Source organism: Aegilops tauschii, chromosome 4 (genome assembly GCF_002575655.3).
Source record: "Aegilops tauschii subsp. strangulata cultivar AL8/78 chromosome 4, Aet v6.0, whole genome shotgun sequence".
NCBI lineage: Eukaryota > Viridiplantae > Streptophyta > Magnoliopsida > Poales > Poaceae > Aegilops > Aegilops tauschii.
Genome location: NC_053038.3, coordinates 86,915,436 through 86,934,583, shown reverse-complemented (window position 1 = coordinate 86,934,583; position 19,148 = coordinate 86,915,436). Strand labels below are relative to the sequence as shown.

At 46.1% G+C, this 19,148-nt stretch overlaps 1 protein-coding gene across 1 annotated transcript; it reads right to left on the bottom strand.

Moving 5' to 3' along the window:
* Nucleotides 1-2,581: 2,581 nt before the first annotated feature.
* On the bottom strand, nt 2,582-17,264 carry LOC120962778 (protein FAR1-RELATED SEQUENCE 5-like). Its single transcript, XM_073496317.1, has 3 exons — nt 13,814-17,264; nt 2,940-5,111; nt 2,582-2,862 (listed from the first exon to the last, which is right to left on the bottom strand). The coding sequence occupies exon 2, from the start codon at nt 5,103-5,105 to the stop codon at nt 3,858-3,860; it is 1,248 nt and encodes a 415-aa protein (XP_073352418.1). The 5' UTR covers nt 5,106-5,111; nt 13,814-17,264; the 3' UTR covers nt 2,582-2,862; nt 2,940-3,857.
* Between the last annotated feature and the right edge of the window lie 1,884 nt (nt 17,265-19,148).

The following is a 19,148-nucleotide window of genomic DNA, read 5'->3' as shown; positions in this document are numbered from 1 at the left end:
AAGCTTTTTTGCATTTCTAGTTGTCTCACTATTTCATGTGATGTATTTGAATACCAGAAGTTGTTATGCATTACAAGTTCAATCTGATAATCGTAGTACCTGCAGTCTGTGTGTTATCTGTTTTGTATGTGTGGGATCAAAATCTAATACGGTTCTGATTCCTGTTTTCATGGCCTTGATGCTAAGTTAAGTACATGCTGGTCAGAGTGATCGGAGGGAAGGGTGGCGCTGGTGGGAAATATTTTAGGGTTTTATCGTCGTGATAACCCTAGAAAATTAATAAAAACGTCGAAAATCAATGGAACTAGTCATGGATGCTTCTCATGTTGGTACAAGGGTGAAGAAAGAATACAGGTCCATTTGAAGCAAGTCGAGAAAAACCCGTCCTTCCACACGGACCCATACCTCCTACCGGAACGGCCGCCGGTGAAGGATCGACAACGTGCGCTTCTCGCGTCACCTCCGAGAAGTATTCTAAGCATTTAATTGTATTAGAAAATCCATACAAATGCCGACAACCTTACCAAACTAGTCATGCTTCCTTCTCATGTTGATACAAAGAAGTGGAATTTTTTTTGGGTCCATTTACATCATGTCCGGCAAGTATTTTAAGCAGTATAAATTCAAAAAAATATAAAACCTTGGAAACCTAGCTTTGTTTGTGCAAGAGATCATGTGTGCCAAATTTTGGGTGATTTGGAGGTGGTCGAAAAAATCACTGCATTCCGGAGGGACCATTTGGTCTAACTTAAGCTATTTTTTGAACAAAGGTGATTTTTTCCACCACCTCCAAATCACCCAATTTCTCTATGACACGGTGACCCACATGTGCCAAACATGTCCATGAAAGAAAACTTGGAAAAAAATATTTTACAATGCCCCCTTGAGGTATAGACCGATGTTTTGATCAGTCAGTCTAGAGGGCAGTATAAATTCAAAAAAATATAAAACCTTGGAAACCTAGCTTTGTTTGTGCAAGAGATCATGTGTGCGAAAATTGAGGTGATTTGGAGGTGGTTGAAAAAATCACCGCATTCCGGAGGGACCATTTGGTCTAACTTAAGCTACTTTTTGAACAAAGGTGATTTTTTCCACCACCTCCAAATCACCCAATTTCTCTATGACACGGTGACCCACATGTTCCAAACATGTCCATGAAAAAAATTGGAAAAAATATATTTTACAATGCCCCCTTGAGGTATAGACCGATGTTTTGATCAGTCAGTCTAGAGGGCAGTATAAATTCAAAAAAATATAAAACCTTGGAAACCTAGCTTTGTTTGTGCAAGAGATCATGTGTGCCAAAATTGAGGTGATTTGGAGGTGGTCGAAAAAATCACCTCATTCCGGAGGGACCATTTGGTCTAACTTAAGCCATTTTTTGAACAAAGGTGATTTTTTCCACCATCTCCAAATCACCCAATTTCTCTATGACACGGTGACCCACATGTGCCAAACATGTCCATGAAAGAAAATTTAGAAAAAAAAAATATTTTACAATGCCCCCTTGAGGTATAGACCGATGTTTTGATCAGTCAGTCTAGAGGGCAGTATAAATTCAAAAAATTCAAAAAAATATAAAACCTTGGAAACCTAGCTTTGTTTGTGCAAGAGATCATGTGTGCCAAAATTGAGGTAATTTGGAGGTGGTCGAAAAAATCACCACATTCCGGAGGGACCATTGATGTGCAGGAGAGTCCGTGGCCGCAGAAGATCCCGTAGCCCTTTCTGGAGACAGGACAGCGACGGAATCCGAGGCAGATTAGCCTGCAGCAGCCGGTTCTGGGCGGTCCTGATCTTCTGTGGCAGCGGGCCGAGGCGCTGGTGAGAGTGGAGCCGCAGAAGATCCAGGGCGGCTCGCAGACTCATCATGAGCCCATGATGCTGCAGGCCCACTGGAGTCAGGGGCTGTCTCCACGTCCGCCTGGCGAACGGCGGGGCGCTGCTAGTAGCACACGGGCTGGACCGCAAAGCGCGTGCGTCCCTGACCATTATCTGGTTGTCGCGTGGCCGCCGGTGATTGTTGCGGGCCGGAGGGCGCGCCTGGCCCGGTCCGAGGTGGCCGCGTGTCGAGCGGCGGGTCGGAGGCGCGTGTGCAGCCGACCGCAGCTGGCGCGTCTGGTCGATCTGCCGCGGATCCGCAGCTGTCACCTGGCGCTGATCCCGGAGACGATTGCCTGGGCCTTTGCGACGGAAATCCCGAGGAGGATATGTTCCCCACGCCGCGGCACACACGATATAACTCGCCCGGAACGATTTCTTCACCAGTTTCTTCGCCGTTTTCACTGTTTTGTTCGCCTGGCTCCCCTGTAGCATGGTGAGTTGTACATGCAGATACAAACACACTATGATAAGAAGTCGCAAGCAGTTTTCCTTGCACTCTACGTGGAGGATATGTAGGATGAGTATGATTCATCATCTGTATTCATCCTGTATATTCTTCAATTGGAGAGCATGGATGACTAATGTATTTTTCGGATTTATCAGGCTTTTATTTTGTTTTCAGGAGCGAAATATAATTCCTCCATTACATCTATTTCCAAATTTTATCGTGCAACATAAAGAAGCTACACGCTGGCCACGAAAAAACCATGATTGTTGAGGTTGCACTTGAAAAACTCACATATAAAGTGCAAAAAATAATTACAAACTAATACTGTTACAAGGGAGTGGACAACCAAATAGCTGAGTCATACATTATGAGGAAGTCACTAACTGACAGAATGAAGTATTTTAGAGAAAAGGTCACACGATACTAGACATAGACGACAATGCACACGCCAACATCAGGTTGATCGTCGACGTACCTGCTGTCCGACCGTGCGCACAATGTTGTAGCTATCATAGTTCTTCTTTGAGATCCTGCACATAAGGATATTATTAATGCCATGGAATATATTTGGACACATTAAAACATTAAATTACGGCATATTAGGTACCTCTATCAATTTGGCGCACGTACGTCGATTGTGACCATCTGCCTCATGACAATAGCTACATCTACCCTTTGTTCTGGTTTTCTTCATCTTTGCATGTAGCCTTTTCTTCGGAGCACCTCGGCCTGGCACATGCACGGGATCCAATACCTTTTCGAAACCTTCACCATCAAGGTTAGCCGATTGTGGCATCAACGGGCCAAACCTAATGCTATTACCCTGAGCATTAGTTGATCCCTTGCTATCAGCTTGTTCACTTGTTGATCCCTTGCAAACATCTTGTCCTTCCGAAACCCTTTTTAGATGCTGAAACGCCTCATCAGAGTGGCATGCCTTGAAACATGCTGCGTGACTAAAATTCCTTAGCTTACGGTACCTTTGTAGGGCTGCAGAGTATGCATACATCTCGCTCTTTCTGGTCGGTGCGAATGCACATTTTGCACTCATTGTCCACCTAGTGGGAACACAACACCTGGGCAGTGTTTCTTCTTGTAAAATTCCCAATATGTAAAATATGTGGGAACATGGTGTGCCTGCGCATTCCAATTTGCGGCAAGAACAACTGATACTCCGAAGCATACCATCCTTCATCTCCGTGCGCACTTCGATCTTTTTATCCATTCTTTCCTTCTTAGACACAACGTATGTGGTAACCTCTGCTGCATCAAGTACCTCTCTGATCTCACATTTTATGACAGCATCTATGCTCCATAAGACCAACTTAAACACAGCAGGAGTGAAAACTTTCGCGGCATGTTTCTCAAGAACTGAAGCATTTTCCTCTGTGAACGGAACGGACTGTAAGGCCTCGACGTCTTGGAGAGCCGCGTTCAAGCGTCGCGACGCAAGGCAACGCTCATAGTGCTCTAGCATTTGAAACAATGTCATCTTAGCCTCAAGATGTGTATGTAGCACCGAGTTTCAACTCTCACTCCGCTGATTGCTGCTCAATCCTAGGAAACAACAGCCGTCAAGATATGGAGCACACCACAGTTTTCTCATCTTATACATCTGATGCAGCCAGGAGTCCTCACTTGTTACTTTATTCTGTTGTAAGAAGTGTAACCATTTTCTCTCATGCTCTTCAATGGAAGATGTATCATATATGAAAGATCGGAATTCCTCCTTTACCGCGTCATCATGCAGATGGCGTACAATGTTCTGCTGAATGTGCCATATACAGAGCCTATGGTTTGAGTCAGGCCACACCACCCTGATTGCTCTCTGCATTGCAAGGTCCCCATCCGTGATCACAGATATAGGATGCTTCTGTCCCATAGCATCAGAAAAGGTCCGTAACATCCACTCGTATGCCTGGCTTGTTTCATGTGAAATGACACCACATGCAAAAATAATGGTGCTGCAGTGGTGATTCAACCCGACAAACGGCACAAATGGCAGATTGTACTTATTGGTTCTGTATGTGCTATCAAAAACAATAACGTCTCCGAAAGCCTCATAGTCAAGTCGGGATTGACTATCACACCAGAACAGTCCCTTCAGATGGCCAGCTTCATCAACCAAGTACCTGAAGAAAAAATCTGAATCTTGCTCTTGCCTCGCCACCATGTGATTGATCACCGTTTGAGCATCCCCGGAAGAAATTGTTTCCTGCTTGTTAGCATGACAGAAATTGTAAATGTCCCTCATAATGCATCCAACCTCATCATATCCACCGTATTGCATGCACATAATATCCATAATATGGTATTTTCTGATCCCAGATTTTTCCATGTCTGCAATGTCCGCTTTCTGCTCATCGCTAATTCTTCTGTGTGAACGCAAAAGACACGACAGATCCCGTGGGGCTAGAGGATGGTTGTGTTCATCGATGAAATCCTTGACAAACCACTGAGTTGTTTCCTCCTGTCTTGCAATCACCAATTTAGCTTTACACCCTACACGAGTTATACTCCGTGGCCTCCTCTTTCTATCTTCCATCTTCCTCTTCATGTGCTTCTCTTCACGAAACCCTTCACGACTACACACAAATTTCCTTAAAATTATATGGCAGTTGGATCCATCCCACTCGACATAGCTTCTCCGGACACTAAAACCTTTCTCAAGACCATATTTGTTATAGAATGTATAACCTTCATCCTCACTATTCAACATCTTGTTGGCAATATGATAGTACTCCATCATTGACTCGTGACTTACGTCCGCCATGTCTTCCTGCATCATAATTCGGATGAATAAAAATCTGAAAGGACGGACATAAATGCATGCAAAACCCAGTACGAAATCTTGCGTGGAATTTTAAACTTTGCTCCTTGTACATGTTATGGCAAGCGATCATAAACGTCCATAAACTGGGTCCCCCGTAAACTAGTGAAGTGACCATGGATGATGAAAAATTCTAAATTGAATTGCATGCACTAGGGACACCTAAATCGATGATGACTAAACAAATCTAAGTAGGAAGTGCAGGCTACGAATCAAAGTAAGTTGAGATTCGGGCGATTCATACTTTAAGATGCAAGTCCGGAAGCGATGGGATCAGCGGGGGGCTTTCTCCTATACCGCCGCCGCCGTCGCCGCCGACACTGCCGCCGCAGATGTCACGCCTTATTCTTCTTCCTGCCGCTGACCACGTCTTTTATAGTGAAGGGGACCAGGAGGAGGACGAGAACGACGCCGACGACGGTGAATTGGTTCCTCTCGCCGGGCTCGTCGGAGAGAAGGAAGAGGACGAGAAGGAGGACTTGACCGAGCTACTAGATCTAGACGTGGTTCTGGTCGTGGACGTGATCGGTTGAATTTTTTTTTACCCTGGACCATTATGCCCTTCTCTGATTAAACTAATTAAGTTAATTCATTCTTAATCCCGCACCAGATCGGACGGCTAATAAAAATCGGAGGGGTAAGTACTCAAAAGTACTCCCAGTACTGCCCCAATCACCGTAAAGGAGCTCAAATATGTAACCACTGTGTCTGTTATATATAACCACTAATAGGACTATGTGCGTGCAGGACATCCTGGTTTCATACACATTCACTAATGCCAATGCAAGATGCTGCCAGGGATGAAAAGTTCGACTTTCCATGGTCACTTCTATCCGAAGGAGGTGGAAACTTGATTTGGTGTCTGAACCTTTCCTGGTGTGTGTACTGTCCAACAGTCAGATTTGGCTTGAGAAGTTTCAGTCAACTTGTGCTGTTTGTTGTCCATATTACACAAAATGAGTTAGCATGCTTTATTAAACTGTTTTTTTCTTTGCAGTAGTTGACACTCAAGTATTGTAGTAGTATGCTAATTAGGCTTAAGATACATTGCCTTCTAACAAATGATACAGGACTACACAAATGTTCAATGACCTGAAGGTCCGTCTTCACAAGTGCCAGCGTAACTATGCATTATAATATCATTATCATCTTTGCCTAGAGGTGCGGGCTGACAATCATAGGGAAGGAGTGTAGTGGCCGTCGACTGGGGGCGGGGAGGAAATGATGGGAACTTTTTGAGATGACACAATTTGAGAGTGAGGAGATGCTACTACTTCTGATTGTTGCTGCTGATGTCTATGGGAGAGAGATTGGGAACGCGATTTATCATATGCACATCCATGTATAGCTACTAACCGACTGCTCTGAATTTCTGGTAGTTATCGAAGGATAGAAGATTATTCAGTGATTGAACTACCCAACTGTTTCTTTGTATCTGATTTGCTAAGTGTTTAGGTGTTTAGGTCCACATGTCCGATGTGAAACTGAAATTAAGAGTTGAAAATAATATACTGTGTGCACAATAAGAGATGCAAGTATTTTACCAATCTGAATTGAGTAACTCTGGTTCTCAAAAAAATAAAAAATGAATTGATTAACTCAAGAGCAACAATACCATGTCCGAATTAATAATAAAAACCAAGATAAGCTGGGCACTAAAGCCATATTGAGTTACTGACACAACCCCATGATGAATGAGATGTGAACCAAGTCTTGATACACGTGACACAAGTCTTGATACATGAGACCCGTGCTTGCAACGACGCAGTCCCGACGGGACATACACTGCACCGCTACGAGAATCCCCTTGCGGCCCTGCAAGTGGCTCGTGGACACCGACGCCATCGAAGAGGAAGTCGCTGGTACCGGCCATGGCTATAGGGCGTTCAATGTGTTCCTGTTCGTCAACATTCTCTTGCCATGGATTCGATTGCACCACCAATCCAAGGTCAGTGTATTATCCCGTTTCCATTCTTTTGTCATGTATTCGACTTATCTTGTTCTTATGCATGAGAGATTTTTTGGTTTGATGCTGCTCAACCGTTGGTTATTTGGGTTGTTGTACACAGGACACTAGGAGCCTTGGTGTTTGGAGATTACCCACAAGTGATTGAACAAATGTTGGTTCTCGCCATCCTTCACAAAATCCCAATCTGAATTAAGCATGCTATTGATTTCATAGGAATAAATCATTAATATTCTGTCTATGTGAACGACCGCCCTTTAAATGAAGGTGTTCGTGACTAAGTAGCAGAAATGACATTTTACCAGAGAGTAAGCAAATTTTGTATCTGCATCGGTATATTGCTGCATTGTTCATGAGTTCGACAACTAAAATTGGGAATTTGATTCGCTAAACATATATACTGACCAAATAGTTTGTTGAAGCTTTCAAAACATGTACTTACAGGATATTTTCTTCCGTGATGCAGGTTCTAGAACAGACCCAGCAACAAGTGAGTTAAAAGTTTCCAACTATTTTTGTCAAATATGCTACTTGCTTCATCTGTTTTTGGACTTGAAGTAGGTGAACTGGGAATTCGATCTGGTTCATGCAACCTTTTCTCTTGAGTGCAGTACGTCCCAACGGCTTATCCAGGCAACGGAAAAGGATTAAGAGTTGTGCTGCAGTACCTGATAGAAACCTATGGGTGCCTCCCTGGTTAGTCCAAGAGAATGGCAAGTGATCACACTGATCTCCAAATTTTTAATTCAGTCTTCAACTAAAATTAATCGATTCGGTAAATTTGATGAAGTTTGGCCATGGTTATGCACATACCAGTGCATCACTGCTTCAAGTCTATTTATGATTGATGTGGCATCTCACTTCAGGCAAGGCATCTGCGAATGTGACCGACAGGTGGAATACTAGAATGCCTACATAGGGAGCACACTGGATGGGTTAAGATCAGTCGTTCTAACGAATTCCACCAAGAATTTTCATGAAACCTTCAGAGATTAATTCCTCTTTATTTGGTAAGTTACTTACATGTGTCGCCAGATTAAGTGAACCGCTGACTTAAAGTGTTTCTGTTTGCTTAGATTGATGAGTCAAATAAGAACAATACTTCTCTTAATCAGTTGAGGGGCAGAGTTGTGGTCTTTGATTGTGAAGATGATTGCAACCAAAACTGAGCTACATGGATCTCCACTGCAGGGTCTTGATATTCTGAAAGCAAGACACTAACTGAACTTCTGTTTTTCATCCTTGTATATCTGCAGTAAAAAATAGCAGTTCTAGGTAAGGGAGGTTCTTTGCATTGGTTCCCTTTCTGTATGGTGTTCTTCCATCCATTTCCTTCCTTCTCTATAGTCATGTTTGTTATCAGTTCGATTACTGCGATAGACATATACATGTATATGCGGATTGTGGTATAGTTCTAGGTAAAAATGGAGCAGTTGTTCACTTGTTCTATAACAGTCGAAAGGGATTTCCAGTGAAAATCTAGGTATGTAGCTGTATTTTATTTTGAACCAGTAATAATACTAGAATGATTTCCTGGCCAGGACAAATTGACGTGTGTGAATACCATTAAACTGCTATGATAAAATATTTAGTCTAATAAGAGTCAAAAAATACGATTTTAGGGAAAGTTTTCATATCCCAATCGTGGTACATTAAGATATTGAGTACCTTATACATGTATTGAGTACCTTACTTTCTTGTTATAGTTGATCTGCTGATGGTGCTTCACTACAAATTACTGGAATTTTGTGGGCACTAATAATGATAATATCATTCTTTCCGCGAGTCGAGTTGCGGATACAATATTGAAGGTTACAAGTCTATTAATCGGCCGCCTACCCATTTTCTATTATTTAGTTACCAGTTTAACTCATAAAACTAAAGTATGATTGGTGCTGGAGATAATGTTGTTGCTAAGAATTCGAAGGTACTGCATTTCTCTCATTTTTGTCACCTGGCAAAATGTTCTCCCATTAATAGACTTGTAATTCAGTTTCTGTTGTCACTAGATTTTTTTTGTTAAAATTGTAGTTTGCAAGGAAACTGTAATGTTTGTTTTTTTTAATTTGAGGTAAAGCTAATTGTATCTTGCATACACTCAGGTTTTTATTTGGGTCTGGTTGAATAACTCATATCAGGCGGCATGGAGCTAATTTGACTCCTAAAGCCAGTAAGAGGGTTCCTTGGATGGTCAATAAGGGGATGATGCCAATTAGTCTGGATTCTGGAACAATGCTAACATTCAAATCCTTGAACTTGTTGGTGCATCCGTGCTTTGAGAAAAAAACAGTTAGGTATGCTTCTCAGTTCTCACTACCTCCGCGTGAAAACCAAAATTACAAATCCTTATTTGTTATTTCCAACTATATTTTGTGGCTGCTTGGACAATATTTCCGTTGCTAACTTCCTTCCTTTGAATGACTTGCCAATGATCTTTCACAATTTATAGCGTTTTACTTTATTTCTGTAACTGATATCCTTTAAATTCAGTTTGTTTTAAAGGTTGACCATGTTTCTTTAACAAAATGTATCCAGTGAATTGGTATGTCTGCTCCACTGGGCAGCAGCTGCAACCTTTCAACTTGGGCTCTTGCACCATTGTTTCATATGTGTATGCTCTATTTTCCTGTCCAGTCATTTGGTCTTTATATTCAGCTTGTGTTTGTCAAGAGCTTATTCGGTCAAAGGTTATAAGAGATATGACATTGCCGCTGTTGCGCTAAGGGATACGGGGTCATGAAAAATCAAGGTTTGTTCGTGTTTCCCACCAATTGTTTTGTTATACACCCTGTTCTTACTACTTGCATGTGACAGCCCGAGCAGCAGGCAAAATTCTATTTCTTCTTCTAGATTGCTATACTATTGTGCAAGAATCAGAATACCAATGCAAATGTGCCTTTTGAGTCCATATTTAACAATGACAAAAAATTATTTTCCTTTTGTTTCTGTTTCACTTGTGTCTGCACCGGAGAATGTTCATCCTTGCCTTCCATCACCGGAGAATATTCATCCTTACCTTCCATCACTTGCTCTACTGTAAGAATGCTAATTTCTCTGCCATCTAATTGCTCCATACACTTAGTTTGTTTATATCTAGAGTTCACATAGGGGTTAGTAAACAGATAGTCTTTTTTAATCAAACGGCCATGCAGGTTTGAGCAAGCTCAAAGTAGGCTGGGGGATGACCAATGATTATACTGATGCTGGTCAAAGCCATATTTTTTGTGCAGGTCCTAGCAAGCTCATCGCCCACATAAAATATTCCTTGATGGTGGTCCATATTTTTTGTGCATATTTAGCTCAGTATTCGGCCAAACACTTTAACTTGTATATCATAAGAAAGAAAATGTACATTTTTTACTCGAGAAGCAGTAAATCTCTTGATTACTAAAATTGTCAGACACCTTTATGATTCAGAAGTATACTTGTCTACGATCGCGGCTGCCCACGCATTCGAGCCACCAGGACCGTTAAGGAGACCTTGCAAGGCAATACTTGGGCGCTGGACTTGGGACCAGTCATTGATTTGCCATGCCTGCAACAGTTTTGGATGCTATGGTCACGGATTGCTGATGTTCAGCTCACGGGAGGAGCAGAGGCCCCCATAAGATGGGCGTGGAAGAGTAGTGGCATGTTCTCTGTTCGCCTCAAAATTCGGAGGAAGCGATGTGGTACCGTACGTGGACGTCACATGGAACTCGAAGGCCGCCCTTCGATGTCGGTTCTTCACTTCGTTAGCCATGTGAAACCGTTGTTGGACGTCCGTTCGACTCACCAAGAGAGGCTTGCCCACCACGACACATGCCCCTTCTACGAAACCGACGAGACCATTAACCATCTTCTCATCGAATGCACCTTCACACGATCATCGATCGGTGTGGCATATGGTGTGGTCGGCCATTGGGAATCCGGACCAAGCTCCCACTGTTGACGATAACTTGGGAAATAAAACGAGGGCCATTCTTTTCTTTTTTGCGAAATGAAACGAGGACCATTCTCTCGCTCATCACTTGGGAACTTTGTAAACACCGCAATGCTATTGTCTTTGGCGGAGCAACACTTTCTGTGCTTACGATCATCAAGAAAATTGTGACCGAAGGGAGGACATGGCAGCAAGCCGGGCTACTCAAGGGTAGGTGGGTTAGTAGAGAGTAGTCAATCATTGTGGCCGATAGATGGTGGGCTACCGTGTACTAATATATGATAAGCACACTCTCCGTAAAAAAGATGTATATGTATAATCTGGTATTTTCTCTATTTGTGATTTTCCGCACTAAATTTTTTGTGGACCTTGGATCGTGCCGAGTCAGCTAGAAATGCTATATCATCAGTACCTTAGCTGTTATTTTCATTTATTACCAATACATTAAAGACCCAGTTGGTGATGCTATATGTCATTTCTGACCATATGAGCGAACGCACGTGAGGTAAATTGCATGAGCGAGCAGTTCATATTTTTTTTACATAAAGTCATATAATTTTTTGATTAGGATACAAAGGTAAATGGGTTGGTTGATTGTGTCAAGAGTTAATAATGAGCATGGTGGTGTATCAGTCGCATGCCCAACACTGGATATGATATTTTTGTTTCATGGTAATGCTCGACATTAAACTGTATGTCACAACGTGACAATGGCTCATGAGACATCGGATATGCCTTCTTGGCTCGGGAGCGTCACGGTGCACACCTCGTCGCCCTTGATGGCGGCGACGGATCGAAATGAATACGGGGGAGGGGATCAGTGCGGAGAGCGGGGTAGTTGGCGGGGGATTCCTCTTTAGCGATCCGTCAGGAAGTATGGTGTGAAGGAGAGGGGGCACCATGGCAAATGTGAGGTCGGCGTCATCCGATTTTTAAGAAGTGGACTCCAGCGAGAAGTGTCTAGCTACGGTGGGAAACCTAGCGGGAAATGGAGGGTCCGGCAGGAAGAGAGAAGGGTGCGTCGTTGGGAGGTTTTTTTATGAAACCGTGTGTTGGAGATAACATGACGGATAGTTCGAACAACCACATTTCTCTCCCAAATATAGGCCGGCTTTCTAGGAGCCCGGACTGTCCATACAGTTCCATTTTGTGGAGCCCGCTAGGCGTCATTTGATGTCCGAACTTGTTCGAATGTATGAGAGAGAAATGAGATTTGACCTTGAAGATGATCCTAATTATTTAGTTGATTCATTTATATGCATTATAGTCCGTAGCAACGCACGGGCGTTCTACTAGTTGTATAGAGTAGGTTTATTCTTAATTCCTACTAGTTACTGCCATCATTCGCTATTTGAAAAAAACTGATGTAGTCGACCGGGCCGAAACATTCGCCTCTAACGGGTCTGGTTTTTAGCGGGCCACAATTGGGCCGGCCTACAACTTTCTTGGGCCCGAATGGCCATTGGGGCCTTCACACTTTGCGCCAGGCCCACAACTTACTCCGCCCTATATTCGGCCCAAATTTTAGTTAGGCCTTTAGTGGACCCACCACTTAGTTGGGCCCATGTAGCTTTGGGCCATTAATAGGTTGAATATTCTGCTGGCATGTTTCGGCCCAGAAGAAACCATGGGCCTTTAGCAGGCCGAAATGCTTGTTGGGCCTCAATTTTCACTAGTCATCGACGGGCCTTCAGCAGGCTGAAATGTAGTCCGGGCCTTTTTTGCCCCAGTTAAATGACGGGTCGTTACCAGGCTGAAACATATCTCGGGCATTAGTTGGCCCACTGATATCATGGGCCTTTAAGAGGCCGAAAACTTAGTACAGGCATCAACGGGCCGAATTATACGACAGGCCTTTAACAGGCCCAAAGTCACGTTGGGCTGAACTGTTGCCACCTTTATCACGGGCCGTTAGTGGGCCAGATATCGCGTCGGACCATATATGGCCCATGGGCAGCACGGGCCATTCCCAGGCCGAAAGACACACCGGGCTGAAATGAGCCCATGTCTACATTGGGCCTCTAACATGCCAAAAGTCACTGGGCCATTATTTGGCACAAATATTCGGCGAACAATTAACGGGCCAGATTTGGCTTCGGGCCGTAAATGGGCCATGTTTAAACATGCCGTTATTGGGCTGGCCCACTAATACCTGAGTAAGTACTACGGGCCTTTGACTGGGCCGGCCTTTTTAACCTATATGGGCCTCTGTTGGGCCCTGCCACATGTCAACGTATCATAGGCATGTCTCCTCCATTGGACGGACGACATCTGGCCCACCGAGGAGCAAACACGTGTTTCCTCCAGCCAATGGTGATTTTACACGTGGAAAATCCCCATTGGTCCGGGCTGTTAACGCGTTATCGGATCCAAACCGGAACCTGATAGCTTAACGGCGACCCGTTATGTGGATGCCACGTGTCGGTCACCCTTGACGAAAGCACTTCTATGACGCGCGATTTATCGTCATGGAAGTGGACACTTCCGTGATGATAATTTTGGTAATGTCATGGAACACTTCTACAACAGCACAGGTATGACTATCTTGATTCTGTCATAAAATCGTCATGGATGTACATGCATGACAAAAAACGTGACCTACTGTGACAAACACGTATCATCACGGAAGTGTATTTTTTTGTAGTGCAAGTTGTTCATCATCAATCATAACATTATCAGGACTATCTACCTCTACTCCAACTTTCTTAGCCATTTCAATGAAAGAAGGATTATTGAAAAAGGAGAAGGCATGATTGTTTTTACCTTTTCTAGCAGTTTCCAGGTCTTTTACTTGTTTGAGTTCCTGGGCTTTCTCCAGAATTGATTTGCCAGATGGGGCAACTCTTGTGCTGCATCTTGTAGCTTGGGTAGGCCCCCATTTTTGCTTCAGTGAGTTAGCTTTGGACAAGGTGGGGAACTCAGCACCATACTCTTCCAGTTGATGCATGCTTGATTGCTCCCTAGCTTGTTCTGTGCTGTCATCTGGCATTTCCATCTCCTTGTGTAAATCTAATGTGCAGTTGTTGTCCTCCTCCATTTCCATTTCCCTCAGGATAGAGTAACATTGCTCATTAGAAATAGAGTCTTCAACAATTTTATCTATCATAGTTCTCCTGGCCTTTTGAAGAGATTGTGGGACCTGGATCTTTAGGAGGGAGGGGTGTTCCACTCCATTAGAGGGGCAGGCATTAGGCATTTGTTGCAAGAATGCCAGCACTGCCTGTTTCCCAAGGTCAGAGTCAGTCCCACTCTTTTCCCCTTGCTCAGATCTGGCACTTTTGGTGGACATGTTGTCTTCAGTCCTATGTGAAGTCCCTGCATCAGACTGGATATCATGTCCTCCAATGTGCAAATCTTCATTATTGTCATTCATGTTCTCACCATCTCTTTCCACTTGTGTTAAAGGCTCAACCTCAAACAGCAGCTTATAGAATTTTCTGTTGATGCCAAAAGTTCTTTCCTTAGGGATCTTGCTGGCATCTCTAAAGGAGAGCCTGAATCTAATCACCTCAAAGAAGCTGTTGAAATTATATTGCCAGTCCACATCAACCAAGGTGCCAAAAAACTGATGTGATTTGGCATAGAATGACCCATTCACATCATTTTGGATTGATTTTCCCGATCTTCATCCAGACCACTTGCTGAGAGGCAGTTGCAGTGATCTCTCCCTTCCACACATCTATATTTACTGTGACATTACTTTTGGGGAGACCAAAACATGGATATCCAGCTACCGATTCTACTGGTATTTCAGGTGAGAATTTTACCAACATTGTCCAATTGTCAAGGGCATTTATCTGCCATGGCCAATTAGTCTTGTAGATTTCAGAGAATTCCTTTGCTAGGTCCTCTTTGCTGATATCTCCATCCTCTATGAACACAATACCCACATTCTTGAGTCTCCCATAGTGCTGCAAGTTTATGTCAGACATGTTAACATGGTAAAATCCAAGACCTATGGCAGCACTCCCAAAGTATCTAGCAGCCAAGTGGGTTTTTTTCTTCACTGGGCAGTTCTCCTCTTGATGGGTGACCATATTGCATATGAAGCAAGTCCTGGTTTTGGTGCACTTGCCTCTCTCATGTCCTGGCTCTCCACAAATACCACAGACCCCTTTTGCATAGGACATTAGGGTATTAGTGTTGTCTGAAGCCACAGATCTGTTCTCCTGCCTCTTCTTGCTCTGCTTGCCCATGCTCTTAGGATTACCCTGCCCAGCAATTGCAGAGTTCCCCGATCCTTGGTTGTTGTTACTGACAGAATTCCCTTGTTCCCCTCCTTGTTGCGGCAGAGGCTGCTGTGGGAACCATGGGGGAGGCATTCCTTGCCATGGCTGCTGCGGAGGGAACCCACCATGGAATTGCCCGTTGAAGCCCCAGGGTGGAGCTTGCCCTAGAAATCCAAAGCCAAACCAAAGGGGGGTGGTACCTGATTGATTTGCGGTGGTGGATCTTGCTGCCACTGTTGCTTCTGATTATGGCGATCTCCATCCCCAGGCCCTGGTCTATCTTCCCTCTTCCTCTCCCACGACCAGTATCCATGGTGCTTTCCACTAGTGTGGTGGCGGTGGCAGGGGGAGAATTGGGATCACGCTGGATGGGGGTGGGGTTTTTTGTAGCTCCAGGGAAACCCTAGCATCAACCACTCCCCTGCTTCTAGAAGGGATCCGAAGTTGGGTTAGGTGAGTGCTGTCACCCCCCACATGGGCTCCACTGTTTTCTCCTTTTTCACTTTGGCCTTGTTTATGCTTTTGAACGAAACTGAATCCATTACAGCCGCTGAACACAAGTTGCAGGGGGGTTGGTGGCCTCATCACACCATCTCTAGCAAGCTTCTCTCCAGGGGAATTGGTAATCCTCACAGTTGAGACACCCCAGGTTGGATCTCCCAGAAGGCTATCCACCGAGCCCTCTGATACAGATCCGTCGTTGTTCTCATGGCGAGCGCCCAGGAGATCACCTCCTCCGCTGTTCTGCTTCTTCCATTCAGCTGCATCTGGAATTCTTCTTCCATTGCAGCCACCAGAATCCTCGCCATCAACTTCTGCAGATTGTCTCTCCCTCGACATGGAATCCTCAGCTCTCTCCTTAGCCGCTCTCTGTAACCGGCAAGCAGAGCTTGCTCTCGTCTGGCGTGGTTCAATTCTGCCAGAGAGGGGATTGGATCCATGGCAGCAGCTATGCTCTAAGTGGTACGACGAGACAACACCAAGCATCTGCCAGAAACGCACCTGATCTTCAGTTTGGAAATGCAGCTCGTGACCCGAATTTAGCAATCCAATAGCCTTACAACCAACCAAAAACCTACTTCTAGCACCAGCAGTCACGGGCTGCAATTTTGTCTGATTGCTCTTAGCTTCTTCTACCACTTCCTCAAACAGCAGATCCGGTTCCTATATGCTCGGCGCAATTGTGCTGTCTCCATCCTCTAGCCCAAGCTCGCTGACTGTTGAGGTAACTGATCCACATTCACTGACGGTGGGTAGTTGAGTTTCCCGAGAACACAGGCCCAGCGGTGATTCTGCACTGGGTCCGAAGATTTTGCTTCTGACACCGCCCATTGGAAGATTTGGGCAGGCTTCTGCTTCCAGGGTTGCGGCATCCTGGATTTCTCCTCTTCCGTCCCCTCCAGAACGATAATCTCCGCGAGTAGTTCTGTCTCGAAGTCGATCCTCCTTTGACAGATTTAAACATCGCGCAGCATCTCTCCTCTCAAATTCTCGTGCACCATCGCCTTCTGCTTCGCCATCTTCATCTCGCTGAGGCACTGGTGCACCCTGCTCGCCGCATCCTAGATCCGATTCGTGCGCGTTGACCACCATCTCCAGCGCAGCCCCTCCAATTCGTCTAGCGGATCTGCCTGGTGGTGTCGAACGCTGGGTCGCCATGGTATGAGAGCCGCAGTACAGGTGTGAGCGACTGCGAGCCCTGCACCTTCCGCCGCCCGGGATCCATGCAGGATCTGGCTCTCCGGCGCCGCACGAATTTGAAATCCCACAGATCTGAGCGGGGAGAGCTGCGCAACCGCGAGGATTGAGTTTGGCATAAGACTACCTAGCTAGGTGGGGGGGCTATTGGGAGGTGGTGGGAGACGCCCGCCGGGGGAGGTCACCGTGGAGGCCGGCGAGCCCACCGGGGCGGGGGAGCGGGGGAGCCCTGAGTTCCCTTCACACACGTTACTCTAATTGTTTTTTTTTTGGTTATTAAAAGTGACTGTATAAAAACCCAAGAAAAGCAGATTCCATATATGGCAGACGGCAGCTGGATAGTCACACTACACCGATGCGTCCCTACTTGGATGGAAGTATGAAACGCACGTGACCGGTGTTGCTTCACAGATTCACAGATTCTAGAGGAAATCAAGCTCCGGAAACAAGCCGGTGTTGGTGTAGGAGAACTTCTATGTTTTGTGAGAGAGTAGTGTTGTAGGAGTAGTAATTCTCGAGCGTGTGGGTAAATGGGTAGGTCTCGCATCGCTCGTGGATATCTGGTAAAACTTTTATTCTGGTACGCTCGTAAAGAAAACGCTCGTGGCCGTCGCACCCATAACCCTATGGGAAACGTTTGGGGCCGGGGCACGGGCGGAACATTGGGCCGGTCGTTCCTCTTCCTCGCGTCTCCTTCGTCGCGTCTCCTCGCATCTCCCACACATCTCACGCAGCTTCCCCACATCTCGTGCAGCTCGCCGGGGGCGCGCGTCGCCCTCTTCTACTGCCCCCTCCTCCCCATCCCCTCCCCCTCCCCCCCCCCCCCCGCCCCCCGTCCCCCGGTCGCAGCACCACGCCTCCCCTCCCCGCTCGAAGCTCGCCATGGCTCTGCGCGGTGACCTTCCCATCTCGCCGGCGACCGAGGGGGTGACCACGGGAGATGCTGCAACCGGGGTGACGGGGTGCTACCACGGCGACGCTGATGCAACCCCGCGGAGGCTGGGGTGTGTGACGGCGATGACCGAGGTGACCGCGGGCTGCAACCACGGCTTTTTCATCACCGGTAGCCGGTTGAAGCTTTTCCTATATACGGTTGAAGCTTTCTCTGTCAATATTTGCAACTTTTTTCTCTGGTCGCAGGTCTGGTTGAAGCTTTTTTATACACGATTGAAGCTTTTCCAAACCACAGTCGAAGCTTCTCTGAAAACGATGGAAACTTTTTTTCTTTTTTTGTGTTTGCTACAACCACGCCATTTTTTGCTGCAATCGGCAACCACAGAAGCTACATCCAGTTAACATTTTTTCTACACGAACGACGGCGGGCTGCAGCGGTTAGCTTTCTTGCTGGAAGCGATAAACTTTTATGCTACAACCGGTGTCGTTTTTTGTTGGAACCAGCAAGAGCCTCGGGTGGGCACACGGCAAGGTACAGCGCGAGCACAACGATAGGTGCTGCGGCCTGCGGCTGGCGCCACCGGAGATGCGGTCATCTCCCCCGGAGCTGCAAGCCTCCAACCACGAGTGCAACCATGGGCGCACGTTGCTGCATCCACGGAGGTGAGAAACGCATGAAGGCGGCATAGGTGAGGGCGGCGACCAGCGGCGAGGGCGACCGGTGGTGAGGAGGCAAGGCAAGGCAGTTGGCGCGTGCGGAGGCGTCGGCGCGTGCGAAGGTGGGCCTCTCCCTTTTCCGTGCGGGTTGAAGATGGGAGAGGTTGGGGACGAAGGGATCTGACGGCTCGGGGGCCCCAGATCTGACAGCTGGGGCTTTAGGGCCGGTGCGCCGGCGCAGATCACTGCCCTAACCCTATTCCTCCTCGGTCGTCGCCGCCACTGGCGCCGCTCCAGTAAACCCACCACTTCCCACACGTCCACAGCACTGGACGCTGCAAATCATTTTTCGGCCAGCCCTGATCCTCCGCCGTGCTCGCTTCCTCGAGGGCAGCGATGGACCTCGCTACGGCCTCCTCCGCCGTCGGCTGTGGCGCATGCTACCCTGCTGGAAGTTGCTACTTTCTCCAGCCCTGCCCGCGGGATTGAAGGTGTGTGCCCCCCAATTAAGAACTTCTGAACACCCGAGTTGACAGTAAAACGGGACAGTAAAACTTGAAATGTGGATTTTGGTCCTATTTGTTTGAATTTTTGCTTAGCTTCAGGCTTCAATTTCGATG

Excerpts from the sequence above, each read along its gene's own strand:
- LOC120962778 (XM_073496317.1), bottom strand. The coding sequence starts at position 5,105 with ATGGCGGACGTAAGTCACGAGTCAATGATGGAGTACTATCATATTGCC.